This window comes from Alligator sinensis, unplaced genomic scaffold, assembly GCF_000455745.1.
Source record: "Alligator sinensis unplaced genomic scaffold, ASM45574v1 scaffold1581_1, whole genome shotgun sequence".
Taxonomy (NCBI): domain Eukaryota; kingdom Metazoa; phylum Chordata; order Crocodylia; family Alligatoridae; genus Alligator; species Alligator sinensis.
Genome location: NW_005842641.1, coordinates 211,072 through 231,272, shown reverse-complemented (window position 1 = coordinate 231,272; position 20,201 = coordinate 211,072). Strand labels below are relative to the sequence as shown.

The 20,201-nt window shown below is 42.9% G+C and overlaps 1 protein-coding gene across 11 annotated transcripts in view; it reads left to right on the top strand.

The window, feature by feature from the left end:
• Positions 1 to 20,201, top strand: part of ELMSAN1 (ELM2 and Myb/SANT domain containing 1) — a 113,453-nt gene that overhangs the window by 77,827 nt on the left and 15,425 nt on the right. For 6 of the 11 annotated variants that reach the window (XM_025215365.1, XM_025215363.1, XM_006033543.3 and 3 more), the window contains exons 2-5: positions 9,455 to 11,122; positions 17,872 to 18,189; positions 19,154 to 19,499; positions 19,988 to 20,054. In XM_025215365.1, the coding sequence (XP_025071150.1) occupies positions 9,677 to 11,122; positions 17,872 to 18,189; positions 19,154 to 19,499; positions 19,988 to 20,054 (2,177 nt within the window). In that variant the 5' untranslated portion in view covers positions 9,455 to 9,676. Of the gene's footprint in view, positions 1 to 2,852; positions 5,461 to 6,437; positions 6,529 to 9,454; positions 11,123 to 17,871; positions 18,190 to 19,153; positions 19,500 to 19,987; positions 20,055 to 20,201 lie in introns of those variants that run through there. The other 5 variants (XM_025215359.1, XM_025215358.1, XM_025215357.1 and 2 more) reach the window with 2 other exon arrangements.

The following is a 20,201-nucleotide window of genomic DNA, read 5'->3' as shown; positions in this document are numbered from 1 at the left end:
ATTTTGATGGTGTTAAGTGCCTGCAAGAAAACATTTCAATGTGTAGTTTGTGGGGGGTTTTTTGTTTTGTTTTGTGGAGGTTGAATTTTAGTGATGGAGAACCTATAGCTTTAGGGCTAGGTGTGTTTTATGCAGAAGCTGTGGAGCTCCCTCTACCCCTCACTTGCCTTCATCACTTCCCCAGACTTTATCCAGGACTTTTGCAATAAACAGTGGCTTCATAAAGACAGATCTGCAGTAGGCCAAGACCTATTTTTTGTTTGGGATTCATCCTAAATTCCCAGCATTGGAAAGCTGTTGAATTCTAGCGTTTTGCAAGTTGCTTCTACACTTGATACCAAAGGGAGTGAATCCATTATGGCCATTCAGCATTGGCCTGTAAGTAGCATATCTGTTTTATGCCTCTTTCCCCCCACTATTTAAGAGTGATTTTAAGAATTCCACAACAAAGGTAGTTAATTAAAAATGCATGCTTTCAGTGTTTTATAGTGTTATTTCAATGATTAGCTGTATACAGTAAAATCCCTGATATCCGGTATGAGTAGGGAATGGGGGGGGGGGGTTCTAGTTACCTGAGTCGGGTCAGACGCGGAGTGGGAGGGGAGGGTGGTGGTGGCTGCACATGGAGTGGCAGTAGTACAGCATGGTGGTTGGCAGTGGTAGCTATTTGCAGGCTCCGCCCCACCGCATCTGGCCAGAAATTCCAGTTACTGGAGTGTGCCTGTTAAACTAAAATCCCTGTTATCTGGGATTTTACTATGTAAATTATGGAAGTACTAGTAGATAAAGAAGGGCACTGGTAGGGAAGCTCCAAATTGTGTTCTTGATTCTGCCACTGACTTGCTCTGTAATCTTAAGAAGGGTTCAGTGACTGGCCTTAGTTCCTCATTTGGTAAAATGTGGGTCATAATACTTTACCCATATAACATAAATGCTTTGGGGTAGTCTAGCCTCAATAAATTGCATTTTAGAGTGAAGTTGGATCAGAGACTGCACCCTCTTGGAAGGGAAATAGAGTACTTTGTACCCTGGTACAGCTGGATTTTGATTCCAGGAACAGGCTTTAGAGTTGTTCATCAGAGACAAAGTGCTTGAGCCTCTTTAAGAGAAGAGAACAGTAAGCTTAGTAGCTGCTAGTACAGCGTTTTAATGGGAAACCAAGCTCATCACTCTAATCTGACAGCATTCCTGTAAGAGGCTGACAAATAAAATTGTGGGGAGCAAGGCAACACAGGTATCAAGCCCCTCCCAATGAGGATTTTGATAAAATTATTGCTTGAAATACCTTTCTAAAATAGGGGAGTTTGGAGTCTCTGTAGAAGTGGCAAAATTGGGTGGGGAGATTTGTTCTGCTGCCACTTATTGTAATTTTCTGCACCCTTCACTTTTTGGTTTAGTTTTGTGGAGGAGTTGGGTAATGACTCATTACTGAAGTTTCCTCTTAAATTTGTTGTATATGATCCATTTTAAAAGTGATCAAATACACAGAAATTAAACCTGCTTATGCTGCCAAATAGAGGTGGAGTACCAAATGAAACCGAGGAGAGTACAAAACAGCAGGAGGCTCTTGACAGATGGGCTGGAGAGTCGAGTTTAATGTTACTACAAAATGTGAGGTCATGAACTTGGCACATGAAATAGTAGAAAGATGTGTGTGCTTAAGTGGAAAACAATACTTGCATAAAGAGGAAAAGACGGCAGATTTCTAAGTAAAACCACTTCCAGACTAGAACCAAGATTTTGGATATAAGGATACATTTATGTGTAAGTAAAGTAACATTACTGAAATAGTAATGGGAAGACATTTTAAATTAATAATCAAGATTAAAAATCTCCTTCTGCCATGAAGGTTGTCATTCTAAATACTGAAGTCTAGAAATGTTTTGTAATAGTTACTCTATAATTCTTTGCTTTGTCACCTTATGCTTCTTTGTTACACCCTGCTTGTGGGAGAACACAACTATCATGTGGCAAACTAATTTTTCCTTCTGAGGTAAGTTATGTATTTCATTTGGCCTTAAAGTCTTCCATAACCTTTTAAGCCCATACAAAGTGCAGGGGATCCTGAACTCTTTTCAGAGGGAGCATAGGATTGAGTGCCCCAGGGGTTGGTCCTGGGGCTGGTTTTGTTCAGTGTCTTCATCAATGACCTGGAAGATGGCATAGAGTGCACCCTCAGCAAGTTTGCTGATGACACCAAGCTAGGGGGAGTAATAGATACTCTGGAGGATAGGGCTAGGGTTCAGAGTGACCTAGACAAATTGGAGGACTGGGCCAAAATGAATCTCATGAGGTTCAGCAAGGACAAGTGCAAAGTCCTGCACTTAGGATGGAACAATCCCATGCACCAGTACAGGCTGGGGGCTGACTGGCTGGGCAGCAGCTCTGCAGAAAAGGACCTGGGGGTTACAGTGGACAGTAGCTGAATATGAGCCAGCAGTGTGCCCTTGTGGCTAAGAAGGCTGACAGCATACTGGGCTGCATTGCTAGGTGTGTTGCCACTAGGTTAAGAGAAGTGATTATTCCCCTCTATTCAGCACTGACGAGGCTGCATTTAGAGTACTGTGTTCAATTTTGGGCCTCCCACTACAAAAAGCACGTGGACAAATTGTAAAGAGTCCAGTGCAGGGCAACAAAAATGGTGACGGGGCTGAGGGACATGACTTATGAGGAAAGACTGAGCGAACTGGTTTTATTTAGTCTAGAGAAGTGGAGACTGAGAGGGGATTTAATAGCAGCCTTCAACTACCTGAAGGGAGGTTCAAAAGATGATGGAGCTAGACTGTTCTCAGTGGTGGCAGATGACAGAACAAGGAGCAACGGTCTCAAGTTGCAGCAGGGGAAGTTTAGTTTCAATTTTAGGAAGAATTTTCTCACTAGGAGGGTAGTAAAACACTGGAACAGGTTACCCAGAGAGATTGTGGAAGCTCCATCCTTGGAGGTTTTCAAGGCCTGGCTAGAGAGCCTTGTCTGGAATGATCTACGGTAAAAGCTTTGTTAACCGGGATTCTACTGTCTGGAATACTCTATTAACTGGAATTTCTGGCTGGCTGACCGCGGGGGAGACATGGTGGTGAGTGGGAAAGCTAGCATGTGGAGGCTGCTGCTGCTGCCACTGCCACCCTTCCTCCCCTTCCCCCCCCCCCCCGCGCGCTCGCTGCTCCACGTGTAGCTGCTGCTGCCACCCCTTCTGCCCTGTCCTGCTTGGCAGGGGGTTTCAAAAAGGTTGAAAACCACTGGCTCAGATAACTGGAATTTTTAGATACCTGGCACCCCCTTACCCCACTCATGCCTCTTGACACAGCTCTTACTGTATTTGGGGATAGTCCTGCTTTGAGCAGGGGGCTAGACTAGATCTCCTGAGGTCCCTTCTAACCGTAACTTTCCATGATTCTATAGGATATTCTTGAGGCTTATAGATTGAGGAAGGATATGATAAAAGTTCCCTCTAGTAATTGGAATGTGGAATTTCTAAGCCGTGTTGAGAGGCTGAATAGGGTAGAATAAGGAGTACAGCCCATAGCAGGTGAATGGATAGGCAAAGGTAGCATGTAGCACTCCTGGTAAATTTTTTGGGCCTTTTCTACATGGAAAAATATACTTTTCTTTTAAACTAACTTAGTTAAATGAACAACTTCATGTAGACAAGTTTTCAGCCCTTTGTTGTTCGAGGGTAGGTGGATTTTAGTGCCATGTGTTGTTTTGTATGTGCTTTTTAAAAAAATAAGGCTCTGAATGTTCTGTGGATAGTAGCATTTGGTGATGCAGAGAGCAGATGTTTACTGCAGATCCCTCAGCCAGAATTCTCCCCAATGCTCCCTTCTACTGCTGTACTGTAGACTAGTTTGTGGCTGCAAGAGTACTGCATGTCTGTAGCTTGAAATGCTTCTGTGGAGGGATCCTGTAGCAAGAAAGTCTTTCAAAGTTTAAAATACTGATAAGAGTATTGTGGGAAGTACAAGAGTAAGGCAGGCTATGGAAAGGAAGTCTTCTGAAGAAAAGTTTGAGAGGCTTTTCACTTAGAAGCCAGTAGTATGCAAAATGGTTAACCAGGTATGTAGTGAGAGCTGTAGACTTTAAGTTAATTTAAGTCCTATCTGTCCTCCACCCATTGTAAAAACAACAATGTAAGGTGTCATACACTTGAGGTTAGACACCGTTTCTGTAAGGGAGCATGGCCTGGGGTCCAGCTATGATGCAGTCTGCAGCAAGAGGCATTCTTTGCCCTTGGGCAGAGGAGCACTAAGCCTAGCAACATACTGCAGATGCCTTCTGTAAGCCATTTTACTGTGCAATTGCAGGATGACTGTTGTACTGAAATTTAACGAACTGGTAACTGACCAGGATGATGATAATATGAGGTCATTCCCAGGCCTTAGGGAGGGGAACCTGCATAGTCATTAAGCCAGCAGAGCTGAGCAGTGTAAGTTACCAGTTGGTAGCTTCCATCAAGTATAAGGATGCTGTAGCCTGCACATAGATAACTTCTGTTCAAACTATGAAGTATTCTTATTTTAAAGATACAGCAACAGAAGTTTTAAAGATAAAGGACACAGAGTTTTTTGTGCGTGTGCATGAAGAAGAGCTGAAGGGCTGATTATGCAACATGTTTAGCTTCAGAAATAAGAGAAGCCTTAAATCTAGGTCCTTTTTAACTTTTCTGGAGGTCTCTTTTGTTATATGAGATCTTACAACTTAACTGAAGTAGTATCAGATTTTAATTTTGGCAAATATTCTTTTTCCAAAATGTCTTAAATTAAATAGACTAAGAAATTGCTTCCCTACTCAGTGGCTCAGTTTTTGCAATATTTTGATTTTTGTGATGTCATAACTACACTCATTTTTCAATTGCCATCATTCTTGAGTAGAAAAGAAAAGTGTATAAGAGAACTCAGCAGAAAAAAGCCTTTAAGCCTCTCTGTACCCACTAGAAAGACTCAAGGCTCTTTTCCCTTTTGTTGGGTCCCTTTTGATCTTCTTTTGTAACTGTTGCTTTCATGTTTCTGTTGCTTCTCTTCTGTAGCTAACTACATCTCCAAGCTGCATGCCACTGCATACACTGCATTGAATGCATAAGAGTCTTTGTCTAATAATGGAATAAGGGAGCCAAGGTCCAGGGTTGGAGAGTTACTCAACATTATAACAGTGGAGGCCTTTGCAAGCCTGAGATCCCTATTTTAAAAGGCCTTAATTCTTGGGTTTACCCTGCACAGACCATCTACTTATACAAGCCGGTTAATAGAGCACGCCAGTTAATAAAGTGCCAGATAGCACAGCTTTTACTGTAGTAGTAAGAGGCTTCAGCTACACTTCATATTGGCGTCAGCTGTATATTGGGAAACTACAACTTTGTTTTGTCTGCTAGCTCTTAGACAGTCCTTATTGTCTCCACCTAGGCACCGGAGATCAGAAAGAACCTATCTTAAAGTTCAGACATGTAGATGGAAAGCTGGTTTGATGGTAATGTCTTGTACTTCTCTGAATTCATTCACTTGTGTCAGCTTAGTAGAGTTAGATTCCAGTAGTCAGTACTACAGGAATTCAAAAAGGATGAAGGAAGGAAAACTGTAATGCAATAGATTTTCTCCCCTCCCCAACGCATAACTTACAACTGCTTGCAAGGTAAAATAGTATGGCACTATTATTATCATTACTTCATACCTTGTGGTAAGGCTGTTAACTACTATTTAAATTCGTAGCACTGCTGCAAAAAGCAAAGGGGAAAATAATATTCATGCACAGAGACTTATTGCAACCTAGTAACCGTGAATTGTTCCTGTTTGCAGTCAGAGTTCCAGTTGAAAGCATGTCTCATTTTGTGGAGTATGGCTCTTCTCTCCTGGTGCCCCTTAAAGTAGGGTTGCATTGAGCATGCTTTGTTAGTTTGTATGCTGATAGCATTTTGAAAAGAGTGTTTTCCATGTCACGTGTCTCTCATTTCTCCTGCAGTTATTTTTGTGCTGTCCAAGGAGGACTGGAAAATGAGCTGAGAGAGTTTGTACTTTAGTGGGGGAAGGAACGCCCTGGCGCTCTGATGCTAGGTGGCAGGGTTCCACTGCTTGTAGCCAGGACGAGGGCGGGGCGGGGGGAGCAAGGGGGGTGGAACAGCAATACGTCAGGCTGAGGAAGTGAGTCAGTCCTTGCTGAAACAGCAGGCCTATGATTCCACTCGCAGAGAATTGGCCTCAGAGGTGGAAGTTGCATAAGTTGTATGAACCTTTTGCCTCTTTCCTCCCTTCCACCTCTAATAAAACTTGCCCTGCAGACATGTGAAGTTTGAAGAGATTCAGGTTACAGGATTCTCATTTGGACCTATCCCTCTGCCTAACCCCTCTTTTTAATAGAGACAATTTTTACTGCATATTTTGATGGAGTCAGTAATAGTAATAACAATGTCTCGATTTATTTTTGTGTGGATTTTAAAAATCTCGTGACAGGTTTCAAAAGAGAGTCCTGTTGGTTTTGCTCGCTTCCCTAAGTCATCAGGAGTTTGTAACCCCCAGCCTGTGGGCCATCTCTTCATAATAGGTATGATTTGAATTTAGAAATGTCTCTCCTTTCATTAAACCTGTAAAAGTGTATTCTCACATCTGATTTCTGTCCATACCTCTTACGTTCCCATTACTACAGTCTGACCTCTTAGTCTGTGTCTATGCTTGCCTCTCTATTTCTACAGCCAGGTCACTTTCATTGGTGGGAGCTCTGAACTGTAGAGATGCTTTTTTCTCGTTATACAGAAACTCAAACTGGAGTGCAGCGCTGCAGTAAACAATCATTTCCTCTGAATGATTAAAGGAAGGTTTTGGCTTACCAGATAGTAGAATGAGTTTGTGGCCTGTCATTAAGATTTTGTACAAGAAGGAAATAAGTATTGTCAAGAGTGGCTGTGAATGAATGTTTTTACCTCAAGAGACTCTGCACATTGTCTTCAAGGCTGTGGGAAAATATAAACATGTATTGATCTCTAGCACAGGCCAGTAACAAGTGGAAGGGTGGACTTGAGTTTGGGTTTTGTGTTGTAGAGTACGCTGCTCAAGTCATCGTTTGGTCATATGTTTGTTTTTAGAGTTTTTGTGTGATATAGGTCTGTGTAAGCAGTTTTAAATTTGTATGCCATTAAACATTGTATATTCTTCCAGATGCAGGATTCTCTTGTCGCTTCCATTCCATTTCAAAAGATGGAGGAAAAAGAAAACAGAAGAACTTCTTTAATTATTTTAGCTAAAATCTTAAATTAAAAAATATTCAGGCTTGAACCAGTGATGAGTTTAAGATCCAAAATCTCCATGAGAACTATAAATAGTTGCTATATCTTGCTGGAAGGGGCAGCTTCTCAGCTTTTGAGGGGCTTAGTCCTGATTGATTGATTGATTTATAATCCTAAAAGCATGGCATTATTATTTTTAGAAGACTTGTTCTGGGTAATCCTAGAGATTACAAAAGTTACAATTTTCTATCGTGATGAAGTCTAGAGAGTTAGGCTCGGGTTACTAGAACAGTTTGGCTTTACAAGTAGAAAGATGCAAATAATAGGGCTAGTGGATTTTTAAGCACTTATCTGAAATACTTCTGTAAAATGTGAGACATGATGATGTGGCATAATGTATGCTTGGGTTGCCTCATTTGGAAGCTGTTTGGTTTGTTTTAATTTTATTAAGTTTTAAAATAATAAACAGCCAAATCTCTAATATCACGTGCAAATTTTAAGAGTGTGTACCATAGCAGATGGCCTACAAAATTGTTGTATTAATCCCATGCTTTAGGATTTCTGTTTGTTGCCTGCAGGGGCCAGGAAGAAACTTTTCTCCCTCCTGGGATGTGTTACTTGGCTCTTTACTTCCCTTTTTTCTAAACTTTCTCTGTAATATTGGATAGTATCCATAGTTAGAGATGAGTGACAAGATGCAGTGTGCTAGTGTTATTAAATGGTACTAAAAAACCTCTTGGATGTTTGACTGGTGGGTCTTGCTTATGTGCTCAGGAGTAAGTCAAGTGCCAAATTTGCAGTCCAGAAGGAATTTTCCCCTCAAAGTCAAATTGACAAGGACTGACTTTTTCCTTCTTCCTGTGCAGTGTGGGACATGGTTCACTTCCTAGGATCTTTTTAGGCAGATTTTTCTGAACTAATTCCCTGGGATTCTGAGAGCAGAAGGCATAAATTGTGCCCATTGCTCCTGCTCACTTCCTGTGGCATCTTGCAGGTTTTCCTCTTACAATATGTAGTTAGTTATGAAGTATTTTGTGATTGTAGTAGTGTATGACAGGGGCTGAATTGGGTCTTCTTGTGGACCTTTCTGGACAAATGTCTGTTTGTGATTGCTTATGACGGCAGGGGGCTAGACTCAAAGCATGTGAGAGGCCAGTCTTCTTATTTTGGCTTTTCCTCCTTTTCCTGTGTTGATTTGCTGGTATAGAATTAGCAGTGCTTGAAGATGCTTAAAGCTGTTCCCATGCTCTTTGCAAACCATTAGTAAGTGTGAAATCCCTGAGTGGGAGTGTTTAGTTTTCAACTGCTGCAAAAAGCACGAGTTATAGAGCACGTTGGGCAGGCCCTTCTGTAGTCTCAGGGCACTTGGTAAGCATTCAGAGCAGGGTTGTCCAACTTCTAGCTAGGGGACCACACGAGGTGACCAGCCCTACTTCCCTCTTTCCACCCCCTCCCTAGTTGTGATGCCACCCACCTACAGTGTGGGCAGCATGGCTTCCTCCTTTTTCACACATGCAGCTTGGGCACTTCAGCCCCCTCCCGGTTGCCCTGGTTGGGGCACTTGAGGTGGGGGGTGGCAGTTGGATGGGAGCTCATGGGCTGTATGGTAATTCCTCAGGGGCAATATGCAGCTTGCAGGCTACCAGTTGGATACCCTGGTTTGGAGGATTTCTTGCCTGGAAGGTCACTACACATCTCTATCCTGGCCAGTGTTAAATGGAGCATCTTCAACATTTTGGCTGAAGCTTAGTGCTTTATCTTTTTTAGTTTAACCTCCTAAGGAGATCTGGACCCCTGAGCCAGTTTGCATCTCTTTGCTTCAGCAAACTTTTTTCACTGTGCTTATATTAAAAGCAAATCACCCAGCCAACAATCCAGAATTATTGGTGTGGTGGGGGATGATCAGGGGGCAAAGGAAGAGAAAAGTCTTCAGGACTATCTGAACAATCATTGCTAAAATCAATAAAGCTATGTGTGGCAGCTGTTCTAGTCCTACAGATGTCTGATATTTATGTATTTCAGACAAATCAATGTGATACTCTAGATGGTCAGGTTTCCTTTCCTCCTCCAACACACTTGTGTACACATACTTTGCTCTTCACAGAAGAAAAATCCCCACTCAACCAGCTGTTCTCCTGGTCATGATTTCCTTGGGAGGATATACTTTACTGTTTGCTGATTCTGGGCATTGTGTTGTTCTCCATCCTGATGATGACTCACTGAAGTTTGATTCTCTGTTTCTTTTAGGTACTGCGACTAAGTGGACTTCATTGTCATCTGAACTGGAAAGGATAGGCATAGTACGAGGAGAGGGGGGAAGCACGCAAGGAATGCACAGGGGAGGTTCTTCCATCTGGACTTGTAATAAATTGTTATCGTTGGAACTGAGAAAGTGAGCCTTTTTGGTTCTCCCCTGACTTGGAGATGGGTGTGTTGTAATTCTGTTTTTACCGGGGAGAAAACTGAACCATGAATCTTCAACAGAAGTCTTCAAACAAGAGGGCTGGGAAACGGATTGCTTATTTTAATGAGCAGGATATAGCTGTGCCATCAAAAGAACTTCAGCACCAGCTTAAGGAAGGACAGTACTATGGACATGGAGGGAATATACCTACCTCCCAAGCTATGGAATTTACTAATGCAGGGGTATTACCTGGTGCACCCAACAATGTTGCCTTGATGAACTCAGTATATCCTTCAGATAGGGCGGAGTCGATGATGATGTCCCAGCCAGTGACTGCTGTCAAATGGCAAAACTCCTTGATGGGGAGCCGGTTGCCAGATAGGTGTGATTCCAATTGGCAGCCGTCACCTGCAATGTGGAACCACAACATGGCCTATGGGGGCCACCAGAAAGGCACCCATCCCAGTGCTGGTGCCCCAGGGTTCTATGGCCATCCTGGCCCCCTGAAAAGAAGCCAGGAAAAGGGGGTGGTGGTTTCCCAGTTTGAACTTTATGAGGATGCTGTCCAGCAGATGATGTCCCAGAAAATTCAGTTAGAACAGCAAGCATTGGTCAGGCAGCAAGCACAAATGAATTCGTTCCATCAGATGCAGAAGCAGCAGCAGAGTCAGAGTCTACCTTTACAGCCTTTTCAGCTTGCATTTGGTCACCAAGGCCAGAAGCAAGGTCTTCCTGAGTTGTTACATGTCTTTCAAGAAGCCCCAACTTGTGGCCCAACCTTTACCACCCAGCAGAAACAGCTTCCTCAGTTGCAGTTGTTTGAAAACTTCTATCCACAACAGCAGCAACAACAGGCTGCCACACAAGCCTTCAGCCTCCAGCAAGCTACTTCCATAGCACAGCCTCACGTGGCAGCAGCAGCACCCCAGCATCATATGATGGCCCACCAGTTTCAGCAGACTGAGAGAAACCAAGAGCTATTCAAGGCTCTAACAGAGCAGAACCAACAGACTGTGCTACCTCAGACCCAGTTGTCCTTTCCAAGGAGGTCACGGAGACTCTCCAAAGAAGGGATTTTGCCAACATCCTCTGCAGGAGAAGTATTGCCTTCTAAGCCAGTGGCAGAACAATCTAGCAATCTGTTCCTGCACCACTGGCAATCGCAGCAACAGCAGCAAGAGGTTCAAGTGCAGCATCACCCTGAGATACTGGGCCACAGCAAGGGGAGCTATCTGCAGCCCACAAGAATGGATCTTGGACAGAAGGAGACCCTGCTTAACAGTGAGATGACCCAGCCTGAAACAGAGAAACCAGCTGCATCACAGAATGGCAGGGATGAAGAGAAGCAGGTGGCAACAAGTGAAGAAAGCACACGGAGAGTGAGTGACTTTTCAGGTGTGAGAGGTGGTGTCATTCAGAGCACCCGGAGAAGACGGCGTGTCTCTCAAGAGGCCAACTTGCTAACCTTGGCTCAAAAGGCTGTTGAGCTGGCTTCTCTCCAGGATGTCAAGGTAAGAGGTATATCTTGACCTATATAGCACTTCTAAGATGGCATCCTTAAAGCAGAACTAGAAAAAAAAGTTTGTTGTGTGGAGCAAGAGGTCAGCCTGATGTAAGAGAGACACTGTATGTTTTTGGCCCTGGAATGGTTACATAAGCTTCATTACCAAATCTCTTTGCACATATGACAACCTGAGTAGTATTTTTCACTTCACTGGTATAGACCAGGGTGACCAAGATGCAGGCTGGATTTGGCTCATGGAGCCATATGATCCAACCCACACGATCTCCCCGGTCCAGTAATTTGCCAGTGGGGGAGTGGTGGCAGCATTAATTACCATGGTTTCTGGAGCCACCGTAATTAACACTGCTGCTGTTTGTCCTGCTGCTACTTGTCCTGCTGTCAAGTTTCTGGACCCATAGGGAGCTTTATTAGCCAAATGACGTGATACCACCTGCTAGATTCCTGCAGACTGATCCCATGTGTCAGGTCAGGCCCACAGGGCCGGATGAACTGAGCATTACTAGTAGACTTATGTGCCTAACTTGGGATCTCAAGCTGATCAAAAATGTAGTAACAGAGTAAGAATCTACTCATTTATTCGATTTATTTTGGGATATGTCACTTGTCCTGCCTTGTTTGTTTAAGGTTTCTCATCTGCATCTCTTCTGACTCCCTCGTTCAAAGCACAGAGGATGAAATATTTAACAAATCACTATTTCAATGTTGAAATAAAAAAATTCCAATTTACCATGAGTGTCAAACCCCTAAACAAACTGGGCTACCCCATGGGCAGCAACGTAGTTGTCTAGGAGCTCCTTGTAGATGCTGCTGTGGGAGTATGATCTCATTGGGATAGATGCTGTGTACCTTGCTGAGGATGAGGTATGCCATTTCTCATGTCATTCTTCTTCTTGGCAACCTGTACCTGTAGCATGAGTGGCAAACACTTCATATAGCATGAAGACAGAGCAGGTGACACCCCCCCCCCCCGTCATGGTCGTCCCCCCCCCCCCCCCCGGTCATGGTATAAATAGGTTCATAGTCATGTTGTTTTATAATTTAGCTTTGACTGACCCTGCTGTGAGCCCCTCTTCAAAAAAACATAGGATTTCATCTTCTTGGAGCCATCATTGCTAGTTGGGAGGGGAAAAAAAACTAGGTGTTGCAATATGAGTTTTTTTGGCTTACAATTTTTTTTTTTTTTAACCTCCTCATGATTCTGCATGTTATGTGAGCTTTTTTTCTAATCTCCAGCTTCCTCAGTGGTTGCTCTTCCCCTTTCCTCTGTTGAGGCATGTGCAGTTGATTCAGTTTTTCTGATCAGTGCTAAATGATTATGTCCAGCTACTGAGGTTGCTTGCTCTGTTCCAACATCCTTTACCGGTTAGTGAAGTTATTATAGTGCCATAATTACTTCTCCCTTATTGTGTAACTTTTTATTAAGCAAGTTACCTACTAGTAACTCAGTGGAACAGTAGGGAAAAGCTAATTCCACGGAGGCTTGCCTTGCATATAATTAGCTGCACCCATTGTGTTAGTAATCATGAGAGAGGCAGCTGTGTGCAAGCTTATGCATCTCGGATTCATTTAATCGACAGCAGTTCTTCTCAACCTTTTTAGACTTAAGGCACCTCTCGGAAAATGGTAGCTCTTTATTTTAGTCAAAAAATGAGTGAAAACTAATAGAGCAGCTGTATGCTTAAGAAAAGGTCTGAGGAGGATCAAATTGAACTTAGCCTGAAGTCAGGCAGAAAGCAGGGTAGAGGTGCATCTTGCAGACTAACTGAATTGGAAATTCATAGGCTAGTGTGAGCAAGAACTTTCATCATATGCTGTGCTGTAATGTCTGATGGAATGAGCTCTTGCTCATGCTAGTTTATGCATCTCTGATTCATTTAATCAATAGCAGTTGTTCTCAACCATTTTAGATTCAAGGTACCCCTCTCAAAATGCTAGCTCTTATTTTTATTTTTATTTTTATTTTTATTTTTTTTTTGTAATCAAAAAATGAGTGAAAACAAATAGCACAATTCTTCTGTTGCAAAGAACTCAGACCACAACAGGTCAGAATGTTTGTTTTCTAGCACCATGGTTCCTATGTGAAATTTCTGGGTTTATTTTTGAATCATGATTGCAAACTTAACAGTGCTCACATTGTGTGACAGGCCACAGCACTCTTGACAAGGTTCTCAAGGCACCCCAGGGTACCACGGCACTCTGGCTGAGAATCACTGGTCTACAAAAGGCACATCTCTACTCTACCTTCAAATAGAACTTGAGACTTGAATCAGGAATCTCTTGCACTTAGGCATGTCTGTCTGCAGCCACTTGCGACATTGCTTATTGGAAAGAAAAGACCAGAGTTTGATTTTTTTTTTTTTTTTTTTTTTCCCCCCCCTTATGAAAAAGATTCTGTACACCCAAATCTCTGACAGCTGTGGAAGATTCTCAGCCTGAACAATTAAAGTTTTCACCTGGGTCCTTTGTTTCTGAGAGGATTAAAAAAAATGATGTGTAGATAATATACATGTGAGAGGGAAGGTGTGTGTGGGAGGAGAATGGTTCTCACTCCCTTTTCTTCCTGTGCCTTTTCATCCTACACTACAAGCTGCTGTTGCCTTTCCATTGATCAGAACTGTGCAGAAATAACTTACTGAATACAGATCGCTTAAAGGACACTCTAGGTTGTGTAAGAAGAGTTATGTTAAACCATTTTAATAAGATATATTCTTCTTCAGATATTTGTACCCAAACTTAGATAACTTTGACCAAAAGCACCCATCTTACCCATGTGCCTTACCTCATCTCATGCTTCACATCAGGGGCATAATAGGTGGAATGTGCCTCCTTCACTTCAGTTCTGATCAGCCCTCTCAGTTCAGGGCAGAGCTGCTTCCCATCACAACAGACACCAGGGAAACAAACTCTTTTAACCTTAGTTTAACCCCTTAGGTAAGTTGAACTCATTTTTCTAGTCACTTACTGGCAACCTGTTAATTTCTTTGAAGAAGACTGGGTCAAATAGTAGTACTTGAACCCAGAATGTTGGTCTAAAGGCTCCTTTCATTTAACTTTTACTCCTTATGTATTGAGGCTGTGTCAAGGAATATGAACCTAAGTCCCTCTGCTGCTTAGGAGAATCCTGCATCCCAGGTAAAAGATTTGTGGATGAAGCATTTATTCCCCCCAAATCCTCATGAACAATGGGACGAAGACTCTCTTAAGCCAGTTGGTGGACCTGCCTTTGGATTGAGGAGAACCTGCTCTCTGGTGCAGACTCCCTGTCTTAGATCTTCAGCATTAAAGCTGGGCAGGAAAATCCCATCTGAGGTAAAGGGTAGGGGAGACTTGAGGGGTTCATTTTTCATAAAAGCTTCCTTGGAAGGAGATATCCACCCCTGCCCTCTACCAGGATTTTTTTTTCTATCCATGAGTGCTTCCCAGTCTATCTCATGTGCATCGTGGTGCCAGCAACCTGCCACCAAAGTGTCAAGCTAAGGAACTGATGCTACAGTGATGCAGAAGACTTTTACTTTTCTTCCAGAGCCTAGCTTCATCAGTATTTGTCTTGACTGCATTGGTAATGAAAGAGAAACTCATGACACCAATCCCCACTGGGGCATTGCTGCCAGCCACAACCCCTTCCAGAGGGATACCTAGAGGAAGACAACTCTGAAACATCATCAAAAATCAGGACTTCAAAAGTTCGCTTTTCTTACTACTAGAAAGTTCCTTCTTCTAATTCCCAGCCTAAATTTGTAACAGACACTGGATTTATTATACTGTAAGGCACACTTTGTGAATTTGCAATTCAGGGTCACTAATATCAAGCCCTGCTCTGAGGTAGTTTGTGATCTGTGTATCACCTGTTTCATGGACAAGCTGCCATCTGACTTCAGGGAGGAGTATTTTTTGCTTCTGTCAGGTCAGATGATGGCCTGGATCAGTTTTCATGTGGTTCTAGAAATGGCCAACATGGTCTCGTTTTTTACTGCAATAGTGGTTATGGTGCAGTCATCCTGGCTGCAAGGATCAGGCATCCTTGGGGAGACACCAAGGAAGAAGGTCCTTGTGGAAGACCTGCCATTTGAGGAAATGGAGCTGTTTACCACTGAAAAGGGCCCTAGGATAACATTTCCTAAGTCTGTGGTTCTCAACCAGGGATTGCCAGATCCTTTTAAGGGTGTCACAAGATGCGAGGAGAAACCAGGCTTGTGCTTGTCCCTACCTTGATGATTCCCCCTTCCTCCCCATCCCTACTGCCCAGCCCTTGTGTAAGGAGATAAGCACTGTAATATATAAATTAGTTTTTGAAATTGGATGCCACTCAATTCCCAAAAGTTGTGAAGGTGTACCTCAAGTCCATAAAGGTTGAGAATCACTGCCCTAAGTATTCATATCCCAGTGCTTCAAAGGAAGCATGGCACACAATGTTTTTTTCCCCCTTCAGGGACTAACCCCGCAGTTTCCCCTTCTACCTCACATCTTTTGACACACCTCGGAAAAACAATGACAACAAAAGGGTTGCCACAGATGAAGGCAATATGCAAACCAACTTGTGATTCCAGAATTGATTACTGTGTGCCCCCACCCTCCTTCCCCCTTTGGGAACTTCTTGATCCACTTTAGGCACGTATGGACCTGTGTCGCTATTGACCTGGTGGGTCTTGGACAGTCTGGTTCTTAGTGCCTGTTTCCAACCTTCTTTTCTGTCTCTTCAGGGCCTCTTATCATGAAGTCCTGTTAAAACAAGGATCTCTTGTGTTTGATTTCTCAGTCATCATCATTGAGGAAAGCAGCAGACACTTTTTAATCCTGATTCCTCTAAGAAGGAGTGGTTGCTGTTTCCTCTTGTTCTTATCTACAAGCTGAAGTGAAAGGTGGTATTGCCAGTCATTATACCGGCTCTTCCAGAATTAAGGGAATTGATTCTCATCTCTTCATCTCGGGGTTGTCTGATTCCCCATTTCCATCATACCCCCACTCATGACATAACTGAGGTTTGTGCTTGGATCATTAATAGTTACAAGATTTTTTTTTTGTGACTTGTCATTAATCCCTGAGCATAGTTGAGTGCATGCAGTAGTGCCAGCATACTTCAGGAGTATAAAAGGTAAACTTTGTTCCCTTACAGGCCCTGAATAAGACCAAGACTGTGTCAATTTTGGATACCTGGAGAAATGATCACTTTTTTTTTTCTAGCCATATGTGCAAGTAAGGGCAATCTTCAATGCCTTTTGAATCCTTCCTGCAGCACACATCGATAAAGATTGACAGATAATGTCATGACTTAGGCAGGACTGTCCAACTGGCTGCCTCTGAGGAGTTTGTACCTGGCCTGCAGATTCCTGCCTGGCTACTGCTGCTGCCAGGGTCTCTGGGTTCTGCTTCCTGAGTCAATGACCTCCTGTTCTCTGATGCATTTCCCTGATGCCTTCTTAACTGCTATCACTTCAGTGGAGGAGATCCAAGCCCAGGGCCTAGAATTTCTCTACTTTTTTCCCCCTTTGGTGAGGTGTCCTTGAGGACAAACTTCAGATTTTTACCAAAGGTGTTTGCAACAAATATGCTTTTGTAAAATGTCCTTGTTCCAATCTCTGCATGTAAAATGTGCCCTGGCCGTCTCTTTACACAGGCCAAAACTGTTCAAATCATCTCCTCGGCTCTTTGTTGCCATAGCAGACAGAATGAAAGGTACAGCAGTCTCTTTAAAATTGCTAGTGCATACTTCATCAGAATTCAAGCAACATCCACAGCATTACTAAAAAAATATATATCCACCCTGCACATCTATAAAGCAGCCATCTGGAGCTCTGTTCATACGTTCATGACACATTATATGAACTCTGAAACCTGCAGATTGCATGCTGAAATTTAGCAAAGAGGTGCTTCATATGCTGTTCTCGTAAAACTCAGCAATCATACCTCCAAAAAGTTTGAACAGCACTTTTGGAGTTGCACAGAGTGGAATGGGTATATACATGGACAGTCACTTGAGGGAGGAGTTATGTACCTTCTAGCAACTGGGGTTTCTTCTGAGTTGTGTTCTTATGCATATTCTACAATCCACTATCCATCTGAGATGTTCTTGGAATCCAGCATTTTGGAGAGTCCATGGTTGAGAGAGAATTGAAATTCAGTAGTCCTTGGTGTGAAGCATGAAGAATGGCATGCACTATCTGAGTACTGCTAACCAAAAGGTCCTCAAGCTTGAGCACAGTGGAAGGTGCATATGATATTGTAAGGAAAGTATACTCTCTCTTTCTGATGGATAAAGCACAGGACAAAAGCTTGTTTAGTGCTCTGGAAGATGAAACTCAGAGAGAAAAAGAAAGCTAAGGGAAATGGGCAAATTGCAGTTCAGTGATTGGGACCAAAAATCAAGCCACTTGAAACAAATGACATGCAATAACCAGATTTTTATTATCTAAGTAATAAGAATAATTCTTTGTGTAGAATTTCTATAAAAGGGAGAATTTGGTCCAGAAAACAAAATGTAAAACTATGGACGAAAGAATGAAACTCAAGGTAGATTAATGTACTGTTCCTAACATGAGGTGAAATACAATGATAACTTTTCTGCCAAATCAAGTATCCTTTTTTCCCACAAGTACTTAGAACTACAGTGACTTCCAGTTCCAAAGTTAGGTTGAGAACGTTTTAGAAACTTAAGATGTGTACTGCAAGTGAGAGACGGTTTGATTTGAAAGTCTTGGATCATTTAAGGTACATGTGGATTTTTTTTCCCCCCTTCAGGAGTCGGATACCTCAGAAGAGAAGAAGAGTGCTGCAGCAGCAGCAGAACCGCCAGCAGCAAAAAGCGTTGTGGAATTTGCCAGCTCTTCACCAGTCTCCAAAAGAGCACGGGAAGATAGCAACCTTGTGCCTCTTATCATTCCTGTGTCTGTGCCAGTGAGGAAAGTTGATTTGCAGGACTTTGGGAGGGAAAAGGGTGAAGAAGGGAAACTCCAGAGAGTCCAGGCAAATGATCGAGGTCCTTTTGAACGCAAGCCTTCTGTGATTGTCACCCGAAGAAGGTCCAATCGCAGTACCAACATGGAAAACTCACTCCAGGTATGGGCACACTAGAAAGACCCAAGGAGATTCTGATCTGCTACATGCCTGATTTTTTGTCTTCATCCCTTTCTGCTGAAACAACTTGAACTGTGACAAGGCAGTGCAAGTCCCTTAGGCCTGAAAGGGTCACTTGGTTTTGAGCTGAAAGTAACCCAGAGAAAACTATCCTGTACATAAGGCACCTTTTTACATCATTGTTGCTCCCTGATGGCTTACTTTTAGATAATTATTGTCTTTTTTTGGACATACAGTTATACTAAAATAGCCAAATAATGCCCTGAAAAATAGAGTTGGTAAAGCTCAGTAGAGTTTAATTCCTAGGTATTTGGTTGTAACATTCAAGTGAGGGAGTTTGATACGTTGAACCAAGGGGCGTTTTTAGTATGCATATACAGATAACCTCGAGTTTTAAGACTGTGCGCCCATGTCTGTTCTGAGTAAGTCCAAGACAAAAGCCTTCCTCCTCCTCCTTCCCCCCCCTCCACATTCACTCACTCACTCACTCACTCACTCACTCACTCACTCACTCACTCACTCACTCACTCACTCACTCACTATGGCTATTAGGATGTTTCAGAACCCCTTGCTGAGATTCTCTTGATACTTTTTCTCCCCTCCAGGCCTACCCCTTTTATAACTCTTTCATGTAGCTGGGTGAGATGGAGGACTATCATGGAAAATTTTGGTGGTCTATTAAAGTGGAATATAATTCATAAGCTTCTGGGAAGACTCTCTCAACTAGATGTTTGATAGCCTGTTTGATAGGTTTCTTGGACTTTTCTTCTGTTCCACTATTCAGTGTGACTGATTTCTTCCTCCACGGTCCCAGCCAGCTCCTGTCCTGCAGTGTAGTCGCTAAGTCAGCATGTTGTCATCGCACTGAAATATATTTTAAAATACATAAAACTAAATGCATTCTGGCTAACTTTGTATCGTAAAAATATTTGTTTCCTTTTTGTAGCCTGAAGATGCTGTTCCAAAGGATGAAGCAGAGAACTTTGCTCGGAAGCCGAAGCAGCGCCCCAGACCTGAGCCACTTTTCATACCGCCAAAAGCTGGCACCTTCATTGCTCCTCCAGTCTATTCCAACATCACTCCATATCAGAGTCACCTACGCTCACCTGTCCGCCTAGCAGATCATCCTTCTGACAGGAACTTTGAGCTACCTCCTTACACTCCACCACCAATACTTAGCCCAGTGAGAGAAGGGTCTGGGCTCTATTTTAATGCCATCCTCTCATCTAGTGGCCACACAGTTCCACCTCCAGCAACTCCAAAAAGTGCTCACAGAACTCTACTCAGATCTAGTAAGTTCTAACAGGAGAAAGGATGGATAATTGGGGGTAGGTGGTTAAGGGACGACAAAAAGAAAGTCATAACTTAATTATAGATGTCTGTAACCTCAAGTTTCTTGCTGGCATAATTCTGGGGAGCTGGGATACAGTGGAAATCAAGCTGCGGCTCCCTAGAGACACCAGTCGAGATGCACCTACCATTGAGCTCCAGAGCCTCCCAGGGGCTTTTGAAAGGTAGATTTGGTTTTGGAAAAATTATTCCTGTCCATCATAAGATTGGACCATTTGGTGAATAGGAAGGACTTTTTATTGGAAGAGATAATTGCTGCATGAAAGTTTGCCCTCTTCCTTTCTCCCTGCTAACCAGCCTAATACTCTAAGGGAGATGAGTACCTACATTGTTTGATGGATAGTCTGTGTTCTTATGTTCTTTTCATATGCTCATGAATCTGCAGGCATGTAAAATTGATAAGCTCTAAGTCATTCTGTTTGCCTTGCAGATAGTTCAGAAGTCACTCCTCCTGTCCTTTCAGTAATGGGGGAAGCTACGCCAGTCAGCATTGAACCGTAAGTGTCCAATATAGCTGTACAACAAGTCTACCTCCTCGGCTTGTGCCAGACATTCCTTTCTGTCCACCTAAAATCTGTCTACTCTCTTGTTGGTTTATCTTTGAAAAGAATTCAAGTGTGGTGTTGTCTCAGCACCCCCACACT